The 25,834-nt window shown below is 38.8% G+C and overlaps 1 protein-coding gene across 5 annotated transcripts in view; it reads left to right on the top strand.

Moving 5' to 3' along the window:
• Window positions 1–972: 972 nt before the first annotated feature.
• Window positions 973–25,834, top strand: part of ZFAT (zinc finger and AT-hook domain containing) — an 87,414-nt gene continuing 62,552 nt past the window's right edge. For 2 of the 5 annotated variants that reach the window (XM_084508454.1, XM_084508458.1), the window contains exons 1-3: window positions 973–1,270; window positions 12,052–12,222; window positions 19,312–19,572. In XM_084508454.1, coding sequence (XP_084364580.1) covers window positions 1,252–1,270; window positions 12,052–12,222; window positions 19,312–19,572 — 451 coding nt within the window. In that variant the 5' untranslated portion in view covers window positions 973–1,251. Of the gene's footprint in view, window positions 1,271–5,829; window positions 5,848–6,022; window positions 6,162–7,443; window positions 7,498–8,246; window positions 8,364–12,051; window positions 12,223–19,311; window positions 19,573–25,834 lie in introns of those variants that run through there. The other 3 variants (XM_084508456.1, XM_084508455.1, XM_084508457.1) reach the window with 3 other exon arrangements.

Here is a 25,834-nt window from a genome sequence, read left to right as displayed (position 1 = left end):
TGATTCACCACAGCTAACACATGCTGATGTATGGCATATGCAGAATAAGGCATATGCAGATAAGGCATATGCAGAAAATAATAATAATAAAAAAGTGTTGAGGCGCACTGGAGAACAAGTCCTACGAGGAGCGGCTGAGGGAGCTGGGCTTGTTCAGCCTGGAGAAGAGGAGGCTCAGGGGTGACCTTATCGCTCTTTTTAGGTACCTCAAGGGAGGCTGTAGCGAGGTGGGGGTTGGCCTGTTCTCCCACGTGCCTGGTGACAGGACGAGGGGGAAGGGGCTTAAGTTGAGCCAGGGGAGTTTTAGGTTAGATGTTAGGAAGAACTTCTTCACTGAAAGGGTTGTGAGGCACTGGAACAGGCTGCCCAGGGAAGTGGTGGAGTCACCATCCCTGGAAGTCTTCAAAAGACGTTTAGATGTAGAGCTTAGGGATATGGTTTAGTGGAGGGCTGTTAGCGTTAGGTTGGAGGTTGGACTCGATGACCTTGAGGTCTCTTCCAACCTAGGAAATTCTGTGATTCTGTGATACATAAAAAAGTAAACTTAAAAAACACAGCATGGTAGTAAACAGTACGTGAAACATCCCTGAGAACTAATGTTTGTTTACAGATCACTTAATATTGTGGACATTTATTTTAAACTTGTACAACTAGGCTCCAGTAGACACGAGGCAGTATTATCAGCCACTGAATTTCCAGTTTGGCCACACGTGTTCTTATAAACTGTTGTGTTTTTTTTTTTTTTCTTCACCGCTTTAGAAGTAAATTGTTTAAAAGACGGGAGCTGAGGGGAGCCGGGAGCCCGCGCTCCGCCTGAGGGGAGGGCGCGGCGCGCGCCCCGCCCAACGGTCGCCGCTCAGCCGTTGGGCGGGGCGCGCGCGCGTCCCCCCCCCTCCCGCTCCCTCCTTCCCCCCCCTCCCTCCCTCGGGCCCCGCCCTCTCCCCCTCCCCGCCCGCCGTCGCTGCGGAAGAAGCCGCCGTGTCGGGCGCCGCAGATTCGCCATAACCCGCCTCACCTCCCCCCCCGCACCGCCCCTAAATCCATCAAAATAATTTTATTTATTTATTTATTTTTTTAAAGCAGGGAGGCCCGCGGGGCTGCGGCTGGGAGCGATTTTTATTTTTATTATTATTATTATTTGGGCTCTTCCCTTTCCCGACGAGGCCGCTGCATTGGGGTTTCAGTCAGCTCGCAGCCCACCCCCGCCTCATCTCACCTCCCGCCGCCCCCAGCCCCTTTCCCCGCCCGGTGATGGAGGCTGCGGCTGCAGGTGAGCGGGGCCGGGGCCGGGCCGGGCGGGGGAGCGCGCACAGAGCCACTGACAGGGGCCGAGCGCTGAGGGAAGGGGGGAAGAAAGTAGTCCCGGACGCGTACCCCGCCGCGTGAGAAAGTAGTCCCCCGAGGAAGGCGGGCAGCCGCCACTCCCTACCCACCTTCAGCAGCCGTCGTGTTGCCGCTGAGGGCAACGGGGGGCCGGGGATGTTCGAGAAGGGTCGGGGAGCAGCGGGGTGCAGCGCGGAGCAGTGGGGCGGCGGAAGGATAACGCGCTGCTGAGGTTCTGCGGCTCTGAGGGGGCCGCTGGGGGAAGGGGCGGCCGAGGCACGGCACGTCCTGAAGCGGCCCGGGGCTGCTCTCGGCATCTCCTTGGAGCTGCTGTGCCCCCCGTATTCAGCGGGGTGTGATCGTTAAACCTGCGTTCTGTCACCTCAGCCCTTCGTGTGTTGGTCAGGGGGTTGTGGGGATTTACGAGCGGAATCACAGAGTCGTTACGAGACCTCCGAGATCATCTGGTCCAGCCATCGCCCATAAACCGTGTCCCCAAGAAGTGAAGTTACGTAGACATGACAGCCAAAATAATATTGTGTATGTGCTGTCTGCGTTTCACAACCCTGTGTTTGTTGTACGGGTTTGTGAGGTGATGTCACAATACTTTAATCACGGTTAATTGCCCTGTAGACTGACATCTAGCTTTCAGCTGTCATTCCTGGAGATGAATTTTTAATTGATATTTAGAATCCCAAATTGTTTCTGGCTCGCCTGGGCAGTGTTCATAGACAGCATAGCTCAGAATTTTATGCCAGAGAGGGAACAGGAGAATAACTTGAATCTAACCAGTGGAATACCCGACAAGTGTTGTGTTGCCTAAGTACTACTTTGTAAAAGCATTCCAGAACCACTTTATATCGTCTCAGCAAGAGCAGTCAGGCACTGGGACGGGTTGCCCAGGGAGGTGGTGGAGTCAAAATCACTGGGGGTGTTCAAGGAAAGGTTGGACGTGGTGCTTGGGGACAGGGTTTGGTGGTGACATTGGTGGTAGGGGGATGGCTGGACCAGTTGATCTTGAAGGTTTTTTCCAGCTTTAATTATTCTGTGATTCTATGATTTAGATGGGAAAGTAATTCTATTACTAAAAATAATAATTTTTCATTTACTCAAGCACGTTTGTCTTAATAAAAGTAGTGTTGTGAGAGTAGTTGAACCGAGAGCTGCCGTGAGTGGCCAGTGCCCAATAGGTGCTGCACCCAAAGCGAGCATTTCCTTTGGGTGTGCTTCCAGAAGCCAGGTTCAGAGCATTTCAGCCAGGGCATCCTGAAAGTGATGGCCGAGTGCATCCTCTTCGCTCATTCTCCGAGGTTCCACATGTTTTGGGTATTACAGTACCATGCCCTAATGTTTTTGTTGGGATTCCTGCAGTGTTGCGTTTAACCACATGAGGGCGATCTTAGAACGTTAAACAAGACCAAGTCTTTATGGATATGTATCTTCTTAAATGATGGAAGAGCTACTTTGTTTATATATTAGATAAATTGATTATTCTGAACTGCTTCAGGTAAGCTTCTTCCCTTATTATGTTTTCATACAGAGCCATTTGTGGAGAAAACTTGTTGCCTTTATTAGTGGTTTAAACTTGTTAGTAGAAGATCCCTTTTAATCCAGTCCTAAATTTGTATTCTAGGCAACATAAGTGTGTGTAGGCGGTGTCTTCTTTTGAAGAACTTTATAAATACTTCTGGAAAAAAAAGTTACAGAAAGCTAGCGTGTGCAGAAACTAATAAAAATCCATGTGCTTGTATCTGCCTTCATGGGTTAAGCATTAGTAGTTTTAGTAAGATTTCTTTTGACAAATCTAGTAATGCAGAGGTTAAATACAGTGCTTTTGGATTTTGTGAGGATGTGCTTCAGAAAAGGAAGAAGGGTAGGAGCCTTGTGCCTTTTCTCTGTTGGGGCAGCTTCATGACGAGGCAGGTTCTGCTTTCTGGTGATATCTTGGACAGCTCTGAAGCAAATCGATGTAATTTGGAATACTCAGTCTATTGTAACTCACGTTAACCACCTGAAGCTGATGCATCTGTCAAAAGGCAGTACCGCAGCCTGTTACTCCTTTCTTTCTCTACCTCTTTATCGGAGATGATGATGTGAAATCGTTGTGTCAAATATTTCCAAGGCTTTGTGTACCACATTGCTATCACCACGGACATTCACTCACCTTACAGCCCCAGAGTTATACGAAGAAGTGCCTCCCCTTGTTTGTTCTCTGCCTTTTCCAACTCAACGCTGAGGGCAGATCCACTAACGTGAGCAGACAGCAGGGTCCTGGAATCCCCTAGCTCAGAAAAGACCTTCAAGATCACCACATCCAACAGCAACCTGGCCTACTGCAGCCCTTCAGTAAGCCCTGTCCCTTAGTGCCACCAGGTGTCAGACGTTTAATCAGTGCCCCTTGCTGGTCACCTCCTCCTTCATAACTGTTTTACTCTTCATTCTTCCCCACCTTCCAATTCCCTCGTTCCCAGCTAGGAGGATTCTAATTCATTCATCTGCTACTGAACTGTGCTGTGTAGTTGGCTGTACTTACATTTATACCTTTAAAAGAACTTTTTTTCCCCCTTCTTTTAGATTTTCAAGTTAAAGCATCCAGAGTTCTAAGCTGAAAATGGACTTCTGCAGCAATAACCTGTGCTGTTTTTTGTTTGTTGGTCTGTGTTTTAGGACCATCTCGTTGTAGGGCTGTGTATTGTACCTCTGAAGTTTTTGTTTTAGAGTAATCACAGAATCACAGAATTTCTAGGTTGGAAGAGACCTCAAGATCATCGAGTAGTGCACTTCTTACCTTTATTTTGAGGCTGTCTTTAAACTGTTTGCCGTTGTCAAGAGAGCTTTCACAGAAACCTCTCCAAGCCCTTATAGAGTGAAAGTAAATTGAAAAGCTTATTTTGCTTATGACTTACCTCCTTTGAAGGCTCCTTTCATACACAGATTACTTCTGTATTACAGAGGCTCTCAGGCAGGCCTGTTACTGGTGAGGTGTTTAGGAAAAAAAAAAGGCTGCATTCTGCTTTCTTATTTCTCACATTGCTAAAATAATCTTTATTGACCTGCATTACTGTGGTTTTATTTCTTAATTCGTCACCATTTGCAGTCTGTTTGTTTTCCTCATTTCTTTTCTGAGAATGTTTTCTTCTACTAAAGCTTCTTCTCACTGCTATGTACCATGCTCAGCAATTAAAATTATATATATTCTTTTTTCTTGTCCTTTCTAAAACCTTTGATAATTAGTATCAAGTACGATGCTTTTAAATAATCTTCATGCTGATTTAGCTCTTTTTGGAGCCCTTTTTGTGTTTTGTTTTTGTTCTGTTAAGGATGTTTTTAATCTTTATGTGGTTCACATTGTTGAAGTTAAATGTTTGGCTTTTTATCACTCCTGCCCAGGATTTCGGAGTCTTTCTTTAAGCTCCAGACCCAAGGAGAGTCACCCATCCCAAACTGTGTCTCCTCTTGCAGCTTCCCTGCTGAGCAAAGTAGCCGTTCATGGTGTCTAAATATTTAATCTTGGTCTCCTGTCCTGATCTGACATTTGCATAAGGATAATTGAAACCTAACGTGCATCGTTATTTCTCATCTCTGTAACTTCTTCTATCTCCTTCAGTGTGCCAGGGCCATTCCTACCCTCACAGTCAGGCTGTTGCTGATGTGGTTCTGCCACTGCTGTTCTGCACAGAGCAGGAGTTTCCACCTGCAGACATTGTGTTCCTTGTTGAAATGGCCTGTTAGCTGGGACTGATGCTAAGGCTGGGATAACAGGGCATTGCTTCACAACCAGCTACTTTCCTACTTTCTTTTCTCTTTAATTTTTATTTGCAGGCTGTGGTATCCCACTGGTGTTAGAAGACTATTTATCAGAAACTTTGGATGTGTATCTGTCAACATCCTCATTTACAGCTCAGCGTTCCGGTTTTGACACCTTACTAAGTGTAGCACGTTATTGTGGTACCATGTAGATCTCTTTTTTCCTTTTTTTAAAGCAACTACAAAGAAATGGAAAACAAAAACAACAGTTTATCTCAACTCTGTGCTCTCTGTTGTTTCCTGTTGAAGTCTTTTTTCTGTGTTATCCTTAATTTGAAAATCGACTTTACCACTTCAAGGCGAGTCTCTTTCATCTTTGTGGTCTGTTGTGCTTGCTTCAGTCTTCAATTCCAAAACTTTTCCATAATAAGTTTTGGGTTGGGTGTAGCCTGTTACCTCTCAGTGTTCTTTGCTCATCTTGTAATGCTCCCGTAGGCAGAGATGAAGCTGTCAGCCCAGCTCACAGCACTCGTGTTCCAGGGGGTTAATAGCACCCCCCATAACTGCTGCTTTTTTTCCCACAGCTTTTGCTTTTTCTGTCCTTGGTATATTTGTATTGTATCTTTTTTTTAAAGGCAGTTTATTTATTAACCAGACACATTCACGCACTCCAGTGTGATTTAGTCTTATACTGCGTATCTCTCTGTAACATCTGAGAGCCTCTATAGACGTAGTTTGCTTCGAAAAGCAAACTTCTGGTTGTCTTGGGAAAAGGTGGTGAATGCACATGATTAGGTTTACTTTAAGATCATATTAATTTGTATTGATTTTAGTGTGATTTGGTTGTTTACAGCAATGTCTTCTATAACTACAGTTCTGTAACTTTCTCTTTTATATCAAAATGAAAAATGTTTGTGGTGTGTAATAATTAAATAAATTATTCCCACCTAAGCAGCTAGAAGTGAAAACAGACACGGCCAGGTGTCCTTTTCCTGAGGAGTGCTGTGCTGCAGGTTTCTTCCTCCGTGGTCATCCTGCACTGGTGAATTGCGCAAAACCAGTTGCTAACACGAGTTTGGGTTCAGGTGAAGGTAGCCCTAAAACCACTTCGTCTTCTCTCTGGCCTGCTGCTCTCAGTGCAGTTGTTTTCTTGGTTGTGGATCTGAGTGTACTTAGCCATTATAGAGGGGATTTGGGGGATGCTACAGCTCCCGAGCAGTAGCAGGCAGTGGGATGTTTTATACAGGTTTTATTTTTTTAAAATGCTTAGTTAGGATCCTGCTTTTCATTTGGAGATGTGCTATAACCCCCCCACCAAATGATTCTTGGTGAATCATAATTCAGAAAACAGCAGGAAACAAGTATTGATCTTTTAATTCCATCAAATGAACAGAAATAAAATTAGTCTATACTACTGTCTTTATTAAAATGATAACTGAAGTATTATAAGGTGGAGGAAGAGGTCTAGGGAATAAACCCATGGCTAAATTATAGCCTTTTGGATTTAAAGCATATGGAATCAAAACCTGCATTCATTTTGAGATCTTTTTTTTTTTTTTTTTTTTTTTAATGAGATAGAAAAATGCAGCTGAGAGTTATTTACATTTTTACAGGAATTATGAAATAGTGCTGATTACCTGAAGGTATTAAGAACATGTAATCATGCATTTCAGAGTATTTAAAAAAATGTTTTCTTTTTAAAACAGATTAAAGTAGAATTTAATTAAAAACCAAAAAAGTGTCATTTCTGTGAAGCAATAAAAACATATTACTAATATGTTTTTCAAAATTTCATATATTTGAAATATCATTGAAAATGGAAAAAGTGTGACATGCACAGAGTGATAGGTTCTGATGCCTATGACAAATATTGTCACTATATTTGGTATTAGCAAAGGCATCAGAATTCAGTGCACTGGCTGTGCCAATTCCTTTATATGTGGTTCAAAGTATTTTTTATACAGAGGAATAATTCTGCCTGTGTTAAACACAAATTACTGGCTTTTTACATATTGCTCTCATGTTAACTGTTACCTCAGTATATGAATACTTCTCCCTAAAGAAACTACCAAGGAAAAGGATTGTGTATTTTTCTGGGACATTATGATACCTTATGTACTCAGCATTTGTATAGGAAGAGATCTTTAATAAAAACATTTTATGGGAAGAATTGTGCCCCCTTTCTGATATGATAGGCAGTATTGTTTTTATTGCATTTGAAACTTGAGCAGAAACCCTTACATATTCTCAGTAATTTTCATGTTAGTGTGCAATTACAATGTTTTGTGTCATAAATTTAACTCTACTGGAAAATGTAACTGTATTACGTAAAGAAAGCTTGTGGTTAATATTGCCGTGATCGAATGCTTGCAGGTTTCAAGGCGGAACATAGCCCAGGACAGGGAGAAGTGACAAGATAGTGACCAGGTCAGGCACTGAAGTAACATGAATATCTTTTATAAGCTTGTTTGTATCCCCAGGTAGTGCTGTGCTTTGCTAGTAGATGAAGCTACAACTTGTTTCTGAGTTTATTGTAACATTTGTGTTAGCTCGATATAGACATCGATCAGCTGTTAGTTATCAGGAGTTTTTCTTTTATAATAATAATAAGTTTAGAAATATTTTTAAGTTGGCACTGATTTTAGGCAGTTGGTTATCGCTGACTATACTGTAGTGCCAAGATATATTTGGGTGGGAACTGATTTTCCTTAGTCCACAAGTGTAGCTGGTTTTGTAAATGTGGGCTTGGAGATTTGAGGGTAGCACAATATCTGAGGATGTTAAACTTGTTGGAGAAAGATCAGAAACAACACTACTGTTGTCAGGGGGTGTTAGGAGCAGCTGCTGCCGGTGGCAGCCCTGCAGTCCGGTGGCTTTTTCACTTGATGCACAATGATTATGGGACTCACATGTGGGCTGGACAGTGAGGTTACATGGAGGGTAACCTTCTTATGGAAGGTTTTAATGAGAAATAGGACAGACAGCAGTGATCAGGCCAGGACCTGGTCAGACAAGCATGTTTTCCAGTAACAGTTTACACACAACAGGTCCCTTTTATGCCATTTTCCATTCCTTCCCCCTCCATGTAAGCATTCCTTCATCCATTTAACATCATTCCACAGACCCTCCTCAAATATCCCAAATCTTTCTGCTCCTCCTTTCCCTTTTCTTACCAGTTCCAAAGTCCTGGTGGCCTTCTCCACAGCTGTGCCTGCAGTTTCTTGGTGGCCCATCGTTTAGTAACTGGAGTATTTTGGTCCTTGGCATCAGCTCTGTTGTGCGTTGGCTGCCAGGTTTGTGTCTCTGTGTTCCTGTTCATCATTTCTCCCATTAATTTACTGACCTCCTACATTGAAAATGTCCCTGATCAGATGACCTTAGCTGACTCTCACCTCCCACGTGTCCTTAAAACTGAGAAAAGACTGAGGTCTTTTTTTTTTTTTTTTTTTTTTTTTTTTAAGAAATTGATGTTTCTTGGCTCACTATATTCTATTTCCTGGCTGACGGGCAACAGAAGGACTTTGATATAGTTGCTTCTAAAAGGTTTCATATAGAGAACCTTTAAAAAAAAAAAAAAAAAAAACTCACCTAGTAATTGATTTTGCCACAAATCCTGTGTGCTATGACATGACTTATTCCAGAATTGGGAAAGCTGAGTGGTAAAGAGGAAGCAGCATTTTGGACCTGCACATCGAGTGATGCGACTGAGCATCTTAAATATAAGTTCTCGGGTTTTTTTTGTCCAGAAGATTCTTGGTCAAATTTCTTATTCCTTGGGCCACTAGCTATCAAGTGAACAAAAACTAGCTATCAAGTGGCAAAGCTCCCTTTTGTTTACCTTATTTGTGTTCATTGTGAAAACAAATATTAAAAACAAACAAAAAAACTACCACCAACAACAAATAAACCTCCAGCCTGTGTTTTGTGCTAAAGGAAAGTTTGTGACTTGTTAAAATTAACTCTTAAGTTATTGTCATATAATTGTCATATAATGTCATATAATGATCAAAAGCATACATGGCAATTAGATAATAACCTATTCGCATAAATAATTCTATTTTCAGTAATTCTTCTAATATTACTGCTTTAGAGAAAAAGAGGGTGGACTCTTATATTTTGGGAAGGGGATTGGGAACAGGTGAGCCTAGTCTGCAGCTCCCTGTTTGTCTTCAGTGATCTGTTCATAAATCTCCCTTCTCTGTCTACATGGCTCAGTATAACTTTTTTTTTTTTTTGTCTATTTGTACTATAAGAAGTACCTTGAGATCTTTGGAAGAATGGAGAAAAAAAAAAGAAATGGCTTTATTTACATTTTAGTTTAATTTGCCACTTTTAGGTGTAAGAAGAAAGTCACTGGTAATATTTATTTCAAGATACATTTATCAGGGTTTACATGGGCAAAGTGAAGATAACAAATTAACACGAGGCAAGCTCAGTAACTGGAATGCTCCAAATTGGTTTTGGCTGAAATTCCTGTTGTTTGTTTACCTGCATACTTGATTACTGTTCCTTTCATTCTCTGCATATTTAATTGCTGTCTAATTAATTGCTCTGTTGATTTCCCACATAATTAATTATCCACTACTTAATCATTGATTCCCTGCATAGTTAATTGACTTATTGCTTATTTGATTTTTACAGTTAATTGCCTATAATTCATTGCTTTATTGCTATACTACCTAATTAGCAAACAGGTAATCAATTATCATTTGCTTATTCCTAATCTAGTGGTTTAGGCCCATGATAAACTGAGCACAGTTTATCTTCTGGTTTCTGACCTCCTTTTCCAGTTATTCTTCCTAAAATCATTTCTTTCATCCATTTTGTTTCAATCTCACTTCTAAGTAGAGCTCATGCATCTTCTCTGTGCCTTCACCAGCACTCCCACCGTGCTCTGCCACCTGCGCTGTTCTCTTCTGGTCTTCAGCTTTATTCCTGTTTGATTATTTCCCATGTTTTTATTACTTGGTGTTAATCCCACAAATTTCTTAGAAAAGCCTTAAGATGAGGTTTTTATAATCAGGCACTTGAAAAAAACAAACTGACTTTTGGGCATTCTTCTGGTTTTCAGCCCCTCTGCAGGTCTTCACTGGTAGGAACGATAAATAAAATGTTTTATGAGCACAGTTGTTGAAGGAGGAGACAGGAGACACAAAGCAGTGAGCATGAACTTGCAGAGAAAGCAGCTGGAAGGTCAGGAAGCAGGAACAGTGGCAAAGACAGCCTCAGAACAGAAGTGTCCCCTGCATCGTGGGATTTCAGTGTTCGGCTGTGGTTAAACTTTTCTGATAGATGCTGATAGGTCTTGTAGTGGGAACATTAAACACATATTTAGACAGAAGAATCATCATCCACTGTGTTAATAACAGGCATCATTCTTTTTTTAATAAAAGAATACTGCTAAATAACTAGAGCAGAAATGATTCAAAGCAACATTTCCATTATAAACTTACTGCAACCAAAATAAAAATGTGTGTGTGCTCAAGACAACAGAATGCCTGAAAAGGATCCCTACCAAGCTCAAAAGACCATGCTGAGTATATTATACGTTTTATGTAGCTGTGTGTGTGTAGGATACAGCATATTCTGTACAGCAGGAATAGTATTTTGACTGCTTTTCAGAGCTATTTTAAGAGATGAAGGCATGCTCTGCCTTTTATTTTTGCAGTAGTTGTATTATTTCTAAGGATTAGGTTGCTTTTGTTAGAGTTTCATTGCAAACAACTGTAAATGAGAGCCAGCTTCACTATTCTGAACATTCAAAAGGTTTTTCTGGAGTGGGGTGAACCATACAATTAGTGTGTCACAGAGGGAGGAGAAGAAAATCAAATAGGGGTAGTGATCTTTGTTTGGGATTGTTTTGGGACTAGGTTCCAAAGTACAGCTTCCTCGTTCTCTTTCACCCCAGATTCATCCCAAGGCTCACAGAAAATCACTTTGTTTCTGTACTTACCCGGCTATCCTGTGGATTAGTTTGTACCTTAAATAGTATTGGCTGTTTTGGTTTGATTTCAGTGAGGATACGTTCCTACTTTTCCTTAGTGGAACAGAGGGAGAGGAGGAATTGAAACTGATGTCTGGACCAGGGGTTTCTATACAGAGCTGAGGAACTGGCATGTTGTTAAATTTGGTTCCTGGCTGTTACTTGTTTTTACTGGAAACAGAAGGGAGCAGGGACTGTGGAAAAAACATGTTGAAAAATCAAAAAGTTCAAGTGAACGACAGCAGTCTTAGAAAGCAGAAAAAGAACCTCAAATTAACTCTGCCAAAAGTTTGTAAGTTTTTTTTTTTAGTTGAAGTTTTCTGAATTATTAATTTGATAGTAACCCTTCTTTATTACTTACTCTCTTGTGTGTTTGTGTTCACATCACACCTCAACTACTTTGGAACTGAACTGAAAAAATCAAAAGTTTTGTCTGAAAAAATATGTAAAATTTCAGGTTAAAGCATTGACCAAGAAATATTTTAATGTAGTTCTTCATTGGCTGTTACTTCAAGAACAGAAAGGTCGAGGACCAGGTGTTAGACATGGAGCCCAGCATTTCTATCGCAGAACTGCTTTGTAAAGGATAAAATGTTCGGTGTTTGTACCAACAGGATGCACATCAACAACGGACAATGTCTTTATCTTATATAATTTTATGTTTATCAGCTGTTTAAAAGAAATGTGAAATCAACATTTTCTGAGGCTGAAAGGGCAAAAACTGGCTTCATCTGTCCCACTTCCTTTTAGGTCTTGTTGCCAAGATTTGAGTCAGGTGAAATGTTTTGCCCTGTGAAGATCTGGGTGGAAGTCTCACCATTTCTTCAATTCTGTTTGTGATTTATTGTGAATGCTTTCATTTAATGATGCAATATCATTTGTTTTAACTACTCACTGCCTGTTAAATGTGTTAACCAAAATCTCAATAACTAGTGGTAATATGAAAAAATGACTAAAATTTGTAAATATTAACTTCTCTTTTTAAATCTGTTTTTCAGGGATCAATTCCATCTTCATGTGTAAGCTTTGTAACTTGTTTTCACCGAATCAGTCAGAACTATTGTCTCACGTCTCTGAGAAGCACACAGAAGAAGGGACTAACGTCAATGACATCATTATTCCACTCCAGCCTCTAACAGCACCAACAAACATAAACAGAAACGGAGAAGGTACTTTTGATAAATTGAATGACGTGTCATTTTCTAACAGTCATTTCATTTTTTTAATGAAACCTGTGGCGTGGTGGGCTTTCACTGTGTGTGGAATGATTTACATAGCTTGTTTCTGCGATGGTCGCTGTACGTTGCCAGCCTGAATTTCAGTCAGTGCAGATTAGATCAGGGGATGGATGTGGATAAACTCAGCATGTGACAGGGGATGATTACAGTGCTCCATTAATTTTAAATGTCAAGTATAGCAAAGGCTGCTTCCTACAGCTTTAATTTGAAGCCCTAACAAGAGTGGGAAGAGTGTTGTTAGTGCTAGACAATTAAGTTTTCTTAGGCAAGCAGCCAGGGCACCATGGACTGGAGGGAGGTCTGGAGGTTTTGGAAGAGTGGCATGCTTTGAGTAATCTAACTCCTTGCTTGTTGGGTTTTAGATAATATAAATTAGTTCTAGTCCAAAAAGGCAGTGGCATGATTCATAATTTATAATTGTGCTTTGGTGTTGGCACTAGTAAATAATAAAAAAAAAAAAATAAAAATCTGGTAGTCAAAGGTTATGCAGAATGAGAGTTAGTTATGCAGAATGGTTTTCCTCTGCAGCAGCAGCAGTTATATTTGTGACCACGTTTAACTGATTATAATTGCAATCCCTTGTAATGTCAGCAATGGGTTCAAAATAATTCAGATTTTCTAATTATATCTTATTTTAGACCCTTATTGAACAATGGGTTTATATTGTTGGCCAACCTCTTATTTCAACATGCCTATGAGGATTTCCAAAGTACTTAATAATTATGGTTGCTGGATCTTAAAACGTGTGTGTTTATAAGTAACAAAGCAAAATAAACAAAAACCAACCAACCAACCAAAAAAAACCCTACACTCTTAACATCATACTTGAAAACATTTTATCATTAATGTACGTGTGTGATATTTCTTCCTTTACTTACTAAGAAAAATTCAGCAGTTCTATTAACTTTATCAATATAAGAAGATATTTCTAATAATGGTCATATAGTATTAAACTGTAGCTGTTATCTCCTCAGATCGTTGTTGAGAAAAAAATTGTACTAGATCATTGTTTCACACAATGCCTAAAATTAACAGTACATTAGAAGACGAATAAATTTTAGATCTGCATCCCATTTTAAAATGCCATTCTAATTTTAATAGTAAAGAATGAGTATTTCAGGCGTATGGAATATATCTTCCTTTCTTAAAATTTTGTTTCCTGTTAGCACTTCACTCTGAGCCTTGTGATAATGTTACCGTGTAACATATTCGTATTCCTTTAATTAAATTGGCTCTTCTGTAGTGTGCTTGTTGTATTTGTGATAGGGACTATCTGCACTATATTATATGTCATTAAGCAAACATTGTATTTATCAGACTAGTATATAATTATGGTTATGATCTGAAAGAGCAGAAATTAGACTTATCCAGCTTTGAAGAGAATAACTTCATAAATTAATTATGCAAAAAAGTCATATTATGTTACCTTTTTTATTGTTCTTGGTGAATATATCTGCCGTGATCATGTGGTGCCACCATTTTCAGATTATGAAGCCCAATTCTTTGACACCTGCTGTTAGTAGGAATGTCAAGGTGAATTACTTATCATTTCAACTTGTATTATAGAAATGAAATATATTTTTTTTTCTTTCTTATCGCATGTTGATTGGATAAAGAGGATAGTGTGTCCTGAAGTCGTATTGAATTTTTCCTATGTTCTGCTTAAAAAAATTAGGAGACTTCACAGCTGAATGTAGGAATTTGAAAATTTCCCCTCCTGTTATAGAATCAGCAACATAAAAGTTTTTAATATACTTTTTTTTTTTCTCTTGGTGAACTCCTCTGTACTTTTTCATAGTGTTTCAATGTTGTCAGTAAGGGAGAAGTGTTTGATGAATGACAGCCTGGAAATTACAACTTCCTTTTGGTACTTGTTGGCTGATAGATGAACATATTTCTGTCTTTTGAAATCATAGTTTCTCTTCCAAGTACAGGTAAATGGTGTAGTTCCTCCAGAATTAGTATGGATGAGTGAATGTTGTTAATGGGGCTCTGTTCTGCCTGAATACTAAATTAATGATTTTATAAGTACTGTGAAAAAGTAAAACGCTAGGCAAGTAATAAGTGTTTATTACTCTGAAGTTATTTTATTGGCAGTACTCTCTGCTGAATTTTAGTTAGTCACGCCACTTTCCCATAATAATTAAGGGATGATATATTTAGACTTGATTCATTCGAAACATTTTGATTTGATTTGATGTTAGAATTGTGGAACCAGGGGTACCAGGCAGATGTTGCTGTTGTACAGGTTATGAATAGGTTATGACTTGTCTGGTGTGGCATCTTTGTTTGGGAACGGACAGTTATGTTCTGGTTTACATTGGTAATGCTTTGAGGAACAGCGTAGATAGTCCTAACTTCCAACTTTACAGCTGTCTGTAATATTATTATTTCATGATGGATGCTTTAGCCTGTATCTGTATTATGGGATATGTGCTCCTTGCAACACCCAGGCCTCACTGATTTTAAGACCTACTGATTTTAAGACCTGGAAAGAAGTTACAGTCTGCCTATGGTAATTTTTCCAGAGATTTTTAACTCATTAAGGTCACTTTAAAATGCAGCAGATGCATCAGCCTTCTCATGACTTGAGGATGGGCTGTAACTAGAGCAGGCTGAACAGCTTCAGGGCTAAAAGCCTAGGTGCCTAGGTGCACAGGGAACGATAACTGCATAAGGAACCTGCAGACGAAATTTATTTGTGTATTTTTGTCTGATGCCTTGTGCAGCAGATTCTGAATGCTTCCATGTACTGTTGGAATTATTTACATAAAAGAAGATGAGCTTTTTGTTTGTTTATCAGACAGATGAGGATGGGTTCATGTTGCAGAACACATCTAGCCAGTAGCATTCAGTCAGGATGTTTATGCAAAAACTTTCGCAAGTGTTTTGTGACTTCTGGCAAACTTTTTGTTTGAATTGTGCTACAGCTCCTTTTTTTTTTTTTTTTTTTTTTTTCTGGGAGAAAAAGAGCCATTTGATAGGGATCTGTTATGTCTCCTACTCTTCCAGAGTCATAGATATTTGCCTTTTAACATAGTTTAGTGACAGTTGTTTTCTACATCGTTAGCTCTAATTACCCATGCAATTGAGTTAAACCTGAGGACTAGAAAACCAGAGAAAAATCTATTTTAGTAAGAAAAACAAACAAACAAACAAAAAAACAACAACTAACTTTAGAAGATTCTACTTTGTAAGGGTGTTGTCCTTTAGTGAACCAGTTTTGGTTAAATTTGATTTTTGATACAAGCTACACAACCCCTTCAGTGAGGATCACTGAGCCCAGCTAAATCCAAAGTCCTGGAGTGCTGCCATCTTCTTCACTCTAACCTACAAAGAGTTAAAAACTGTGTGTGTGTGTTTTTGCTTAGTTAAATTTCAAGGGAATGATTGCATTTAATTCTGCTGTATAATAACACGAAGACCTCATAAATAGAAATGTTGCATGCTACTCATATTCTGAACATTTCTGAGATTACTGATTATTAAATGGGCTTATTTGAGGAAGCTTATGTGAATAATTCCTGTGGAGGAACAGTGCAGGAGTAGACTTAAATAGTAGCTGTTTTTTGTTTGTTTGTTTTTACTGTTCTCTTTCTAAACTGCCCTTTTTAATGCCTTTGAGTACATAATATATAGCATAGCAGAGAAAGTCTTCCTAGAATATTGCCATTGTACATCCAATGCCAGTTAACATAAAGGTTAGTTTTAGTGAATCTGTGATGGGTGTAAAAATCCCTACAAACCACAAAGATGTTCTTGGGGGGAACAAGATTTCTCTTTTAAAATCTTTTTGATGACAAATTAAAAACTTGAGCTTCCTGCTAATCATCCTTGAAATAAGTGCTTTTTATTTGTATTTTTTTTTCTTGTTAGTCTGATACTTTCTTTTAGCAAGGGGTGATGTTTCTGATTGGCTTATTTCTGTGTGAACAGATGAATACAGTGTTCAATTACTGCATGTTGTTACTCTTAGGTGGCTTTTTGAACTGTGGTTAGTACAATGAATGGATAGCTGGTGGCAAGCTGGGTACAGAGAGACAGCTGGCATTTATAGTCCTGTGCATCATTAAACAGTGAATTCTGGCATTGTTAATTCAAAGTAGCTTGAGGTATGTTTGGCTCTGGAAAAAGAGGGGATAAAAGAAGCAAGGAATTTTGGTGATACATCAGTTATCCAGGAGGCCTCCTGTTCCAATGTATGTTGTTTCCCAGCACTTGCTGTTAAGCCTTTTAAAATGTCTGAGAACTGCTGGTAATTCTGCTGCTGGCAGTTCTGCTGCTGGTAGACTCATTTACAAACCGATGTAAATTTACACGTTCTTTGTATTGATTGCACCATTAGAAATCTTTCTGGTAACAGCTACAACATGGTAGCCCACAGAAAAAGACCTATCACCAACCTTCTGAAGGAGCAATTCTCACATTTCCATTTGTATGCAGGACTTTTTCCATTTGTGTCTTAATGAGAAAATGCTGTTCTGTTTTTCATTACGTTTACATTAAAACCAGTTAGCGAGAGGTGAACGAACCTCTTTTGCCTGATTCTGTTCAATTTCTTTTTGGAAAATATGCTGGGTACTCTCATAGAGTTGGAATTGCAAACGAATGAAAACAACGTCATAAACAGAGAATGTGGTGGTTGTATCCACTCTTCAAATCCTAAGATTTAATTGCTTAATGGCAACTTCAGCAGCATCTGTCTTCCTGATACCATGCTTGATGCACAGCAATCTGACCTTCTTACAGGTTGACATTGATATGTTGTTTGTTCTAATTTCATGTTAATTTCATTAACTCAAGGCACCAGGTACTGTTTGCCACAGTTAATGGAAGTCAAAATAACATGAATAGTAGCAAAGAGAAGTCTTGAGAGCACTGAAATCACCTTCCTCTTTCGGGCTGATAACTCACCAAACTGCTTTCACTGGAGTGCAGTAGCACAGAAATTCAGAATGCTGCTCCTGAATAATTGCAAAAAGATTTGTGAAAGAGTTAATTTATTTTTTTCCCCATTCACAATGAGGCTTTTAGTGTTCTTATGACATGGTTAAGTAGGCAGGTGCTCCATCACTACTCTAATGAGACAAAATGCTTTCTTGCTCAGTTGATACCAGTTACATGATTTATCTCAAAACTGCCGTCTCTGTATGTGGGTTTTTGTTTGTCTGGAATACATAAGGGAAGCGATTAACAGATTCTGAAATGCTGCTGCTACCACCTCCTGTTCTCTCGCCTTAAGATTCCTTGGGGTAATTTATTTTTCCTTGTGTTCTAAGTCAACCAATTTAATTTCCCCTTGAAGAAATCTTTAAGGGACCTCAAAAATGTGAGTACCATAAGCTGAAACGTATGAGATACTTTTTTTTTTTTTTTTTTTTTTTCTTTCCAGAGCATCAAAACCAGAGTGGTTGGCAATTTTTTAATATTTTCCAGTCCTTTGTTTTTCTCTCATACTACAAGTGTGATGGCTGACAGGCACTTCATACCTGTTCTATTTCACTTTTCACATTTTAATGCATATTATACAGTGTTGGTTTTTGTTTGTTTGTTTTTGCCATTCCTGTGACTGTATCAAGATATTTTGCCTTTTAATTTTGAAAGCTTAAATCCATTGCACACAGCTGAAGGTTCTTAAACTGGAACTTTGGACACTTTGGGGTCCAGAATGATTCGGGCACTGCATTCTGGAGAGTATTTTCTGTGTTCATTCAATACAGAAGACAAATAGTGACTAGTTTCAGAGCTTAGGTGTCTAACATTGGATAAAATGAATGCCAAAAGCACAGAAGTAGCCTAACTCTGTCCTGTTTCTCCATACACCATCAGGCAAACTCTTCTAGTTGCGCGCAGATTTTTCTCTCTGAGCTCTGCAGAAGTAGATCTGTTTTTTCACCAGATGTCTGCTCAGACTCAAAAAGATACTATAAAAGTGAGCATGCTTTGCTGTCGGTGAACTGAGTTTCTTGCAGAAGAGCAGGTTCAAACCAAAACATATACAAAACCAGATAATTCTTCAAGTACTTCAGAGTAAAGAACAAAAAACAGCCAAACCAAAACAAAAAACAGAGAACCTCTGAGATTAAAAAGAAAGTGAACGATACTTTTCATTGCATCACCTAACAGATGAGAGGAACTGAGAGCTAGGATGAAGTCTTCTAAAGGTACCCGGTCACCATCTGGAAAATTTGGCCCCCTTTGAGTTTTTGCTTTTGTTAGCTAAAAGTTTTCTGCTAGTTTAACTGGCTTAGTCCATCTTCAAAAGTTTTGTCTGTGAGAGGCTGATAGCAAGATTGCTTTTGAAGTAACTAGAGTAAGGATGAGAGAGATCACCAGCAAGAGATATGGGTGTGAAGATAGAAAGTGCTAGGAATAAGAAATCATGTGAGTTACAGAATCTTAGAAACATGAATGGTTTGGTTCCAGCCTTGCTGCCATGAGCAGGGACACCTCCCACTAGATCAAGTTGCTCAAAGCCCCATCCAACCTGGCCTTGAATTATTAAGAGTATAATTACTCAAATTATTACAAGGACAATGAGGTTTAAAAGATAAATGTTTGTTTTAAAAGATAAACTGAGTTATTTATTTTTTTTTTTTTACAGAATGTATCTCAAATACTTAAGCAATTTCTTTGATTTTAATTTAAATGAGATTTATTTTTTTTGGTGGAGTGTCAGAACACAGCAGAGCAACTCTGTAGAATTTGCATGCTGATACAATTATGCGGTAATCTAAAAGAATGCTTGCAGTGTAATTTCCGTAAAACTGTAGCACTCTGATATCTGTCGATCTCAATAACACATGTTATTGCTTTGGTTATTGCTTTGTGGCTAGCAGAAATGCCAACAAATTTCATTGCTTAAAAATAAGGCTGTGTGAAGCTACCATTTTCTTAAGCTTTAGGCTTTGAAATTTTATTTAATATTACTAGCTTTCAAAGATCTGATGGATATTAGCTAATTACCAGAGCAACCCCGTGAAATTTCATTATAGCTTCTTTTTAACTTTCTGTTTCTAGAGCTCCTTGCAGTGAAGAGGAAAAGGGGCAGGCCCAAAGGGTCTACTAAGAAGTTCTGTGCAGATGAGGATGTGGCAGACAGTAACTCTACTCCAAATGAAGAAACTCAGACGGGGACAGAAGAAGGACCAGAACCGGCTGAAGTCTCACCAGGCAGCTTGGAATGTAGGAAATGCAATCGGAAGTTCTCTAACACCCGGCAGCTGAGGAAGCATATCTGCATTATTGTGCTAAATGAAGGAGAAGAAGAAGGAGATGGAGGTAAGAAAATACCCAATAAAACGACGCAAAGTGAATCAGCGTGTTTCTGTCCTGTAGCTTGATTGGTAACAAGCTGTAAGCCCTAGTGTTAATTTTCAATTGAAAGGAGTTGTCTGTTTCTTTTAACAGAAAAACCATGTCGAAGCACAACTGAGAATATAATTAGACAAGATTATTTTATTTTATTTTATTTCCGTAAAGGTCAAAAGATTTATTGCACTTGCATTAAAGTTGTCTTAAACTCACTGAAATGCTTATTTTAGATAAGAAACTGTTCTGTTTCTCAGAGGATTACTCTTTTCAAATGAGAAGTGATAGGGACCACGAAGGTGGGTATCATCCATTGATGAAGAAGGATGATTCCTTAGAGATGTTTCTGTTGTGCACCCTGGGAAACCTGAATTAAGTTCTTTTCTTTTGATAGATCTATAAGCGCCTTCCAGGGTGGCTTGTTTTACTGTATGAAAAATAACTCAAAACTCACATTTCTATTTCACTGAAGTTCATATGGTTTATTGTCTTTGAAGTATGAGAGTTCACTGTCAGCTTTAAGATAGGTTTAAATATATTCAACCTCTCCAAAGTTTTAAAAAGAAAATGTTGAAAATTCATTTAATTTTTCTCCAAGGTGAATGTCATGTGAATACAAAATAATACAGTAGCCCAAGTTATCTAAACTTATATGAGCTTTGTGTTTATGTTAAAATGAAGTGTGTTTTTTCTTTTTCTTCAGCTGTAGTTACATTGCATATTATCTGGTTGGTTCTACTTACACAAAAAATTGCCGTTGATTTTTCTCCTGTTTTCCATTACTGTTTTTTGCCCACTCTATCATTATGCTGCACAACCAGTCCGAGTTCATTTTGCTTCCAGTGTGTTGTAGAATTTAACTTCTGCGGCTAACAATAAAATGGGCTTAGAATATGTTGACAGAGCACAGAAACTCTTGCTTTCATAAATTACCTGATCTTTTTTTTTCTTTTACTGTCATCATTGGTTGGATTTTTCAGCTACGTGTAGAGACTTTTACTCCAGCAGTCTTTTCTCTGGCATCACAAGTGTCAGGACCCTTTGCTGTTTGTCTGTGCTAGGTACCATTTTAGCATTTGCATTATTTTGTCAGCGTTGCCTTTCCTAAGCATCCTTTTAAAATATAATCTGAAATCAGAATATAAACTCAAATTAGCTGCCCATTACCTGTTAGCTCATTAGAGCTGCTAAATCTTATCTAGATCCGTTATGCTAGAAAACCCACTGCCAGATTTTTCAAAGTAAATTGCTCAGTCTTTTCCTTTAAAAAAGAAACCAACCACAATTTCATGTGAATGGAACATTTTTTATTTACTTTCTGGCAAAAGCAAAACAATCAAGAAAAATGTCATTCTTGCAGAGCAAATAATAAGGGCTTTCAGTTGTTGATGATTAGTGCAGCTAGAATGTCTCCAGCCCAAAACTTCGTACTTTGGTGGCTAACTGTAACACTACTGGCGGCTGGTTTTTATCCTAAAGGGATAATTGTTCTTGGATTACACCTGGAAAATTCTGTCTTCAGCCGTCTGCTGATAACCAACCCATCAGAGGGAAACTTCTCATCTCTGGTTTTGTCATGTGAACTGCTTTGGCAAAACTTCCCAACTTCTGAATGTGTAGATAAACAGCATGCATGTTGTTGTTATCCTTTAGGAAAATGTGATCATGTTGAGTAGCTCAAAACTTTTTATGCGTGTACAAGACCAATATGGGCTACACCGAGGATTGTTGGTCATAGTTTTGTTGCTTTACCAGCTCAGAACATACGTTCTTCAAACTTGGGGATTTTGGAGTTGTATTATTATCAGACTCAATTTTTATTACAAAGAAAGTTTTGAGGGTAATGGGTGAAACTTGTAAAAGTGAACGAAAAAAAGCCTAAAATTAAACAGGCAAACAAATAATGTAGTTGTAAATGCCTTTTTTTTTTTAATCTGTTCATGTAATTTCATGGGGACCCGTTCGTACTTAAAAATACTTGCACAAACTTGCCAAGATACGAAGTTGTTGGCAGAGCCTGTGAGCTGGAGATTTCACCCAGATCAGTCACAATGACAGCTGCTGAGCTCATTAATTTATCTAAGTGGATTATAGAGCTGTCTGGTTTTCTACTTGTCAGTATGTTCTGTGTTAGTGAGTTTCGGAGCATTGTTGCACTGTTTGTGAAATGGTGCTTCTTCGGATTGTTTCTCAAACCTGATCCTGGTTTTCCGTGGCTGCCATCTTGCTGTATACTTCTGATAAATGGTTATTACTAATTCTCAGTAACCTCTTGCATAAGGTTCATAATTTAGAAATTTTCATGTTTGCAATCAGATTATTCTTACTTGGTGTGAGTCTTAAGTAACAGACTAGATGATACGGAAATTGCTTATACATGTATATCTAGGCAGTCATATCAATCCTCTCAGCAGCTCTGCTGTATCTGTTTGGAGATAGAGGACCACAAATATAAGTGGTGTTCAAAAAGCAAGAGCATCCTTGATTTAGGCAGTGGTATAAACATATTTATTTTGCTTGTGTTTTTTTTTGTGTGTATAACGTTCAAAAAATATTTCAGTTACTTGAATAGATGCGATGGACACCAACATTTTCTGGACTAAAGTGTCTGTGAGACAAATACTTCTTAAAATCACACATGTTTTGGTGTGTATGAGAAAAGCAGGACTGAAACTTCTGATTTGATGACATTTCTCTGTTGCTGGAATTCTAAGAGCTGGATGGAGAATTTTGCTGAGGCTCTTTGAAGTGTTCAGAATTAAAATATCCTCTCTCATTTCTGACACAGCAGTTAAGAATAGATGGCTAAAATCATAAGGATCTCTGACAACAAGTTCTTCTGTAATTTTTGACCTCTTGCCTAATCCGTATTGGTTGTTCTTCCACTTTTATATCCAATGTTTAAGCTTTTGCTATTCCAACTTGAAATTAGTTTTATCATTTTCTCCACTGCTTCTTGATTTTTTTTTTTTCTATTTTCATCTGCTTTCTCATGTTTTTAATTTCGTGCAGAGTCTATCACTGTATGGGTATCCGATTAAAAATAAAGTACTGGGTTTGGCTGGGACGAAATTGGTTTTCTTCATATGGTGCAGCATTTTAGATTTGTGACCAAAATAACACTGATAATACACTAATATTTTAAATATTGCAAAAATAGGCTAAATATTAAGATAGTGTATATTGATATTCTCTGTGATATTCTTCACTGAGAGAAACATAATAAGCGTATTGACCTGAAGGTGAAGTTAAGAGATCAGGTTTCCAAATAATAAAATTTGTTGCTTTTTATAGATCCCTAAGGGAGCTATTGAAACACTTATCATAATGGATGTCTAAAATTGCAGTGGGTAAACAACTATAAAACTGTATGGAAACAACAGCACGTATTGGGCTTAATACCATTTCACCAGAAATAACTGGTGAATGTAATTGGCCTCTGCTGTTGTTTTGTTTCTGGGACCAGCGAGCCACATGACTTCTGTGAGATCAGTTTCTCGCTGAGGTGGTCTCCCCTCTTTTTCAGGAGTCACCAAGCCTTACTGGTTACTGACATCCTCTGGGCAGATAATTTACTGCCTTGATGAGTACGGGTTGCCTTCACCTTGTGGTCCTGTTCAGTGGAACAGCAAGAAAAAAAGTGTGTTCGTTTATTTGCACAGAATTTAAAAATGTCTTTTTTTTTTTTTAAATGCCCCATATTCACACTCAGTAAATGTACATGTATATACACACATTTCCTAGAGGGTTTCTCTGCCGATGATTTAAGCAGAGCTGTTTGCATGCTTGTTTTTGTTCCTATTGATTAAGCCAAATTGATGGTTTGGTTAATGGGCTGGCAGGAAGGACTGCCATCCATTCTTTTTGTCCTAAAACAAAACTGGATGAGTTGAGAATCTGCCTGAACAGTCGAAAAAATGGAGCTACCAGAGCTTGTGCCTCCAGGATGGGATGGGTTTGAGTGTTTTGGCTGTTGCTGGATTGGATCAGTTCCCCAGCAGCTGCCTCCACGCTCTTGTTTTGAGAGAGGCAACAGGTCATTAATTTAACCTGCCTCCCTTTCCCACATTGCAGCACACGTGAATCTCTGGCAGGTACCAGAGTGAACATTTGATGGCTGGGGAATGGGATTTGGGTGGTAGATGAATTGCAAGTGGTCAGCCTAGATTCTCTTCTTTGGAATAAACCACCTTGAGCTAACGAAAAGGATTTTTAATCTCGATTAAACAAGTGCCTGATTCATATCAGTTTTGTGTCAAAGCAGAGAGGCTTGCATCAGTTCAAGTTCATTATTTAAAGCAGTTTATGTCTAACAGCACAACTTTTAGTATTAAATAATTAGCATATTCAAGCAGTTTAAGAATTCCTCTGATTACCACCGCTCCATTGTACATCTTAATACACTTCATAAGGTTTTCTGACCTCGTAAAATTGACTCCAGGTGGTTCTTCTACTGCTCAGATCTTATTGCAGACAGTCCAGATATTCTTTTAGACACTTTGAGAAGATTCGTAGTGAATTAGGAGCCTGTGTAATTCTTAAGAAGTGTCACTTTGAGCCTTAGTTTAAAATATTTTTGCCATCAACAGGATTCTTATTTACATGACTTTGTTCTGTCTGTAGCATGTCAACCTGTGCAGGAGAAACAATTTTATGTGTTCATTTTGAATGACCAGTTCACTACTTTTTTTTTTTTTTTCTCCTCAAACTACACTCTTGCTGCTATGAAATACCGGTATGCTTTAGGGAGAAGAATAATAATTTGAATGAAGAGCAGTTTAAAAACATACCAATTAGGAATGTGTAGCTGTGCCTGCACAGTGTCGTACATCCAATTATGAAGGCAGCGAGCAGTACTCGCAGTTAAGGGCTCAGACTGAGGCAGGGGACAGATGAACAGCCTAAGTTGACTGGACTCTGAAGGTACTAGTTCGTTCAGAGTTGACAGGAGTTTTCCTCATCAACGCAGACACAGCCATTCCTTAAACATGTCAGAAGGCGCAGGCACCATGTTATGTTTCTTGCACAAGCACAACCGACATTAAAAATGCCTGTTGCTAGCTGGGGAAGGTCAGGTTATTAGTCTGCTGAAGTGCCAGCTGACGAGGTGCTAAGCTGACTGCTTACCAAGAGAGACACAGTGAGGCAGTTTGTCTAAATAAATCTGTTTATGAGCAAGCAAAAGACTTCCTTCCACTTGGAGGAAGTTTGCTTAGCTATTCTGAGTTGTGTATAACTTCATTTGCTCCTAGATCTTCTTATTTGTTGGATGCTCCTTTATAATACACTAAGAACAGTAACAGGTGAATTGTACTAGTTGTGAAAGATAAAACACTGGTATTTGACTCCAAACCAGTGGGAACAGTCAAGTAATTTTTTTTTCCAGGAAGACACTAAATTTCTGAGATGGAAAAGCATCCTGTATTGTGGCAATGCACTGTTAGCCCAGGGGTCAAAGCTGAAGCTTATCTTTTTCATTAAAACATTCTTTCCTCTCCCTCTGTCATTTCATAAAAGTCTTTTTACAAAGAGTTCGGGAAGAAAGCAGCTGGCAATGGGAGGCAAGATGGTTTGATGGAGGGTGGTTGATTGTTTTTTTTCATTTGTTTTTGTTTTCAATCTCTTTCAGTTCATGCACAAACTGTGACGTTGTTGTGCTTGTAGGAAAAAGTATTGCCCATGCATGCAGCCCCAGCTCCTTATCAACAAATCACTTCTGGAAGGTGCTTGTTGCTTTCAGAAAGGGAAGGAATAGGACTACTTGTGTCAACATGCATTGGATTAGTGGATAGATTTTAAAGTTTAACTATCAGAACTTTATGTTACAATTCTGCATATCATTATAAAAACACTTTGTAATAGCATTTTTGGAGTTCTTTTTTGAAGGCAGGGAGTCATCGTCAACTCTGTTGTAACAGGCCTTGTCTTTCCTGCAGCTCGTACCCTTGGTTGACCTGAAGCAACTAGAAAACTGTTGTGCCTGATAGAGGGACATAGGAAGAAAACCAGCATGAAATTGTTGTTAGCTGTTAATGTGGTAATAGTTACTCATTAGTGTTTATCACTGACACACTTAACTCTTTTATTCCTTTTCTATTTTCTAGTAGAGTCTTGATATTGTAAAGTTAATAGAGTTGCAAGTTAAGCATGAGAAGTCCATAAAATGTTTTTGTTCTCTCACTAAACTGATTAACTCTTCCTTTGTAATAGTTAGAAAAGACGACTTATGGGT

This window comes from Aythya ferina (assembly GCF_964211825.1).
Source record: "Aythya ferina genome assembly, chromosome: 2".
NCBI lineage: Eukaryota > Metazoa > Chordata > Aves > Anseriformes > Anatidae > Aythya > Aythya ferina.
This window is presented reverse-complemented; position numbering and strand designations above follow the sequence as displayed.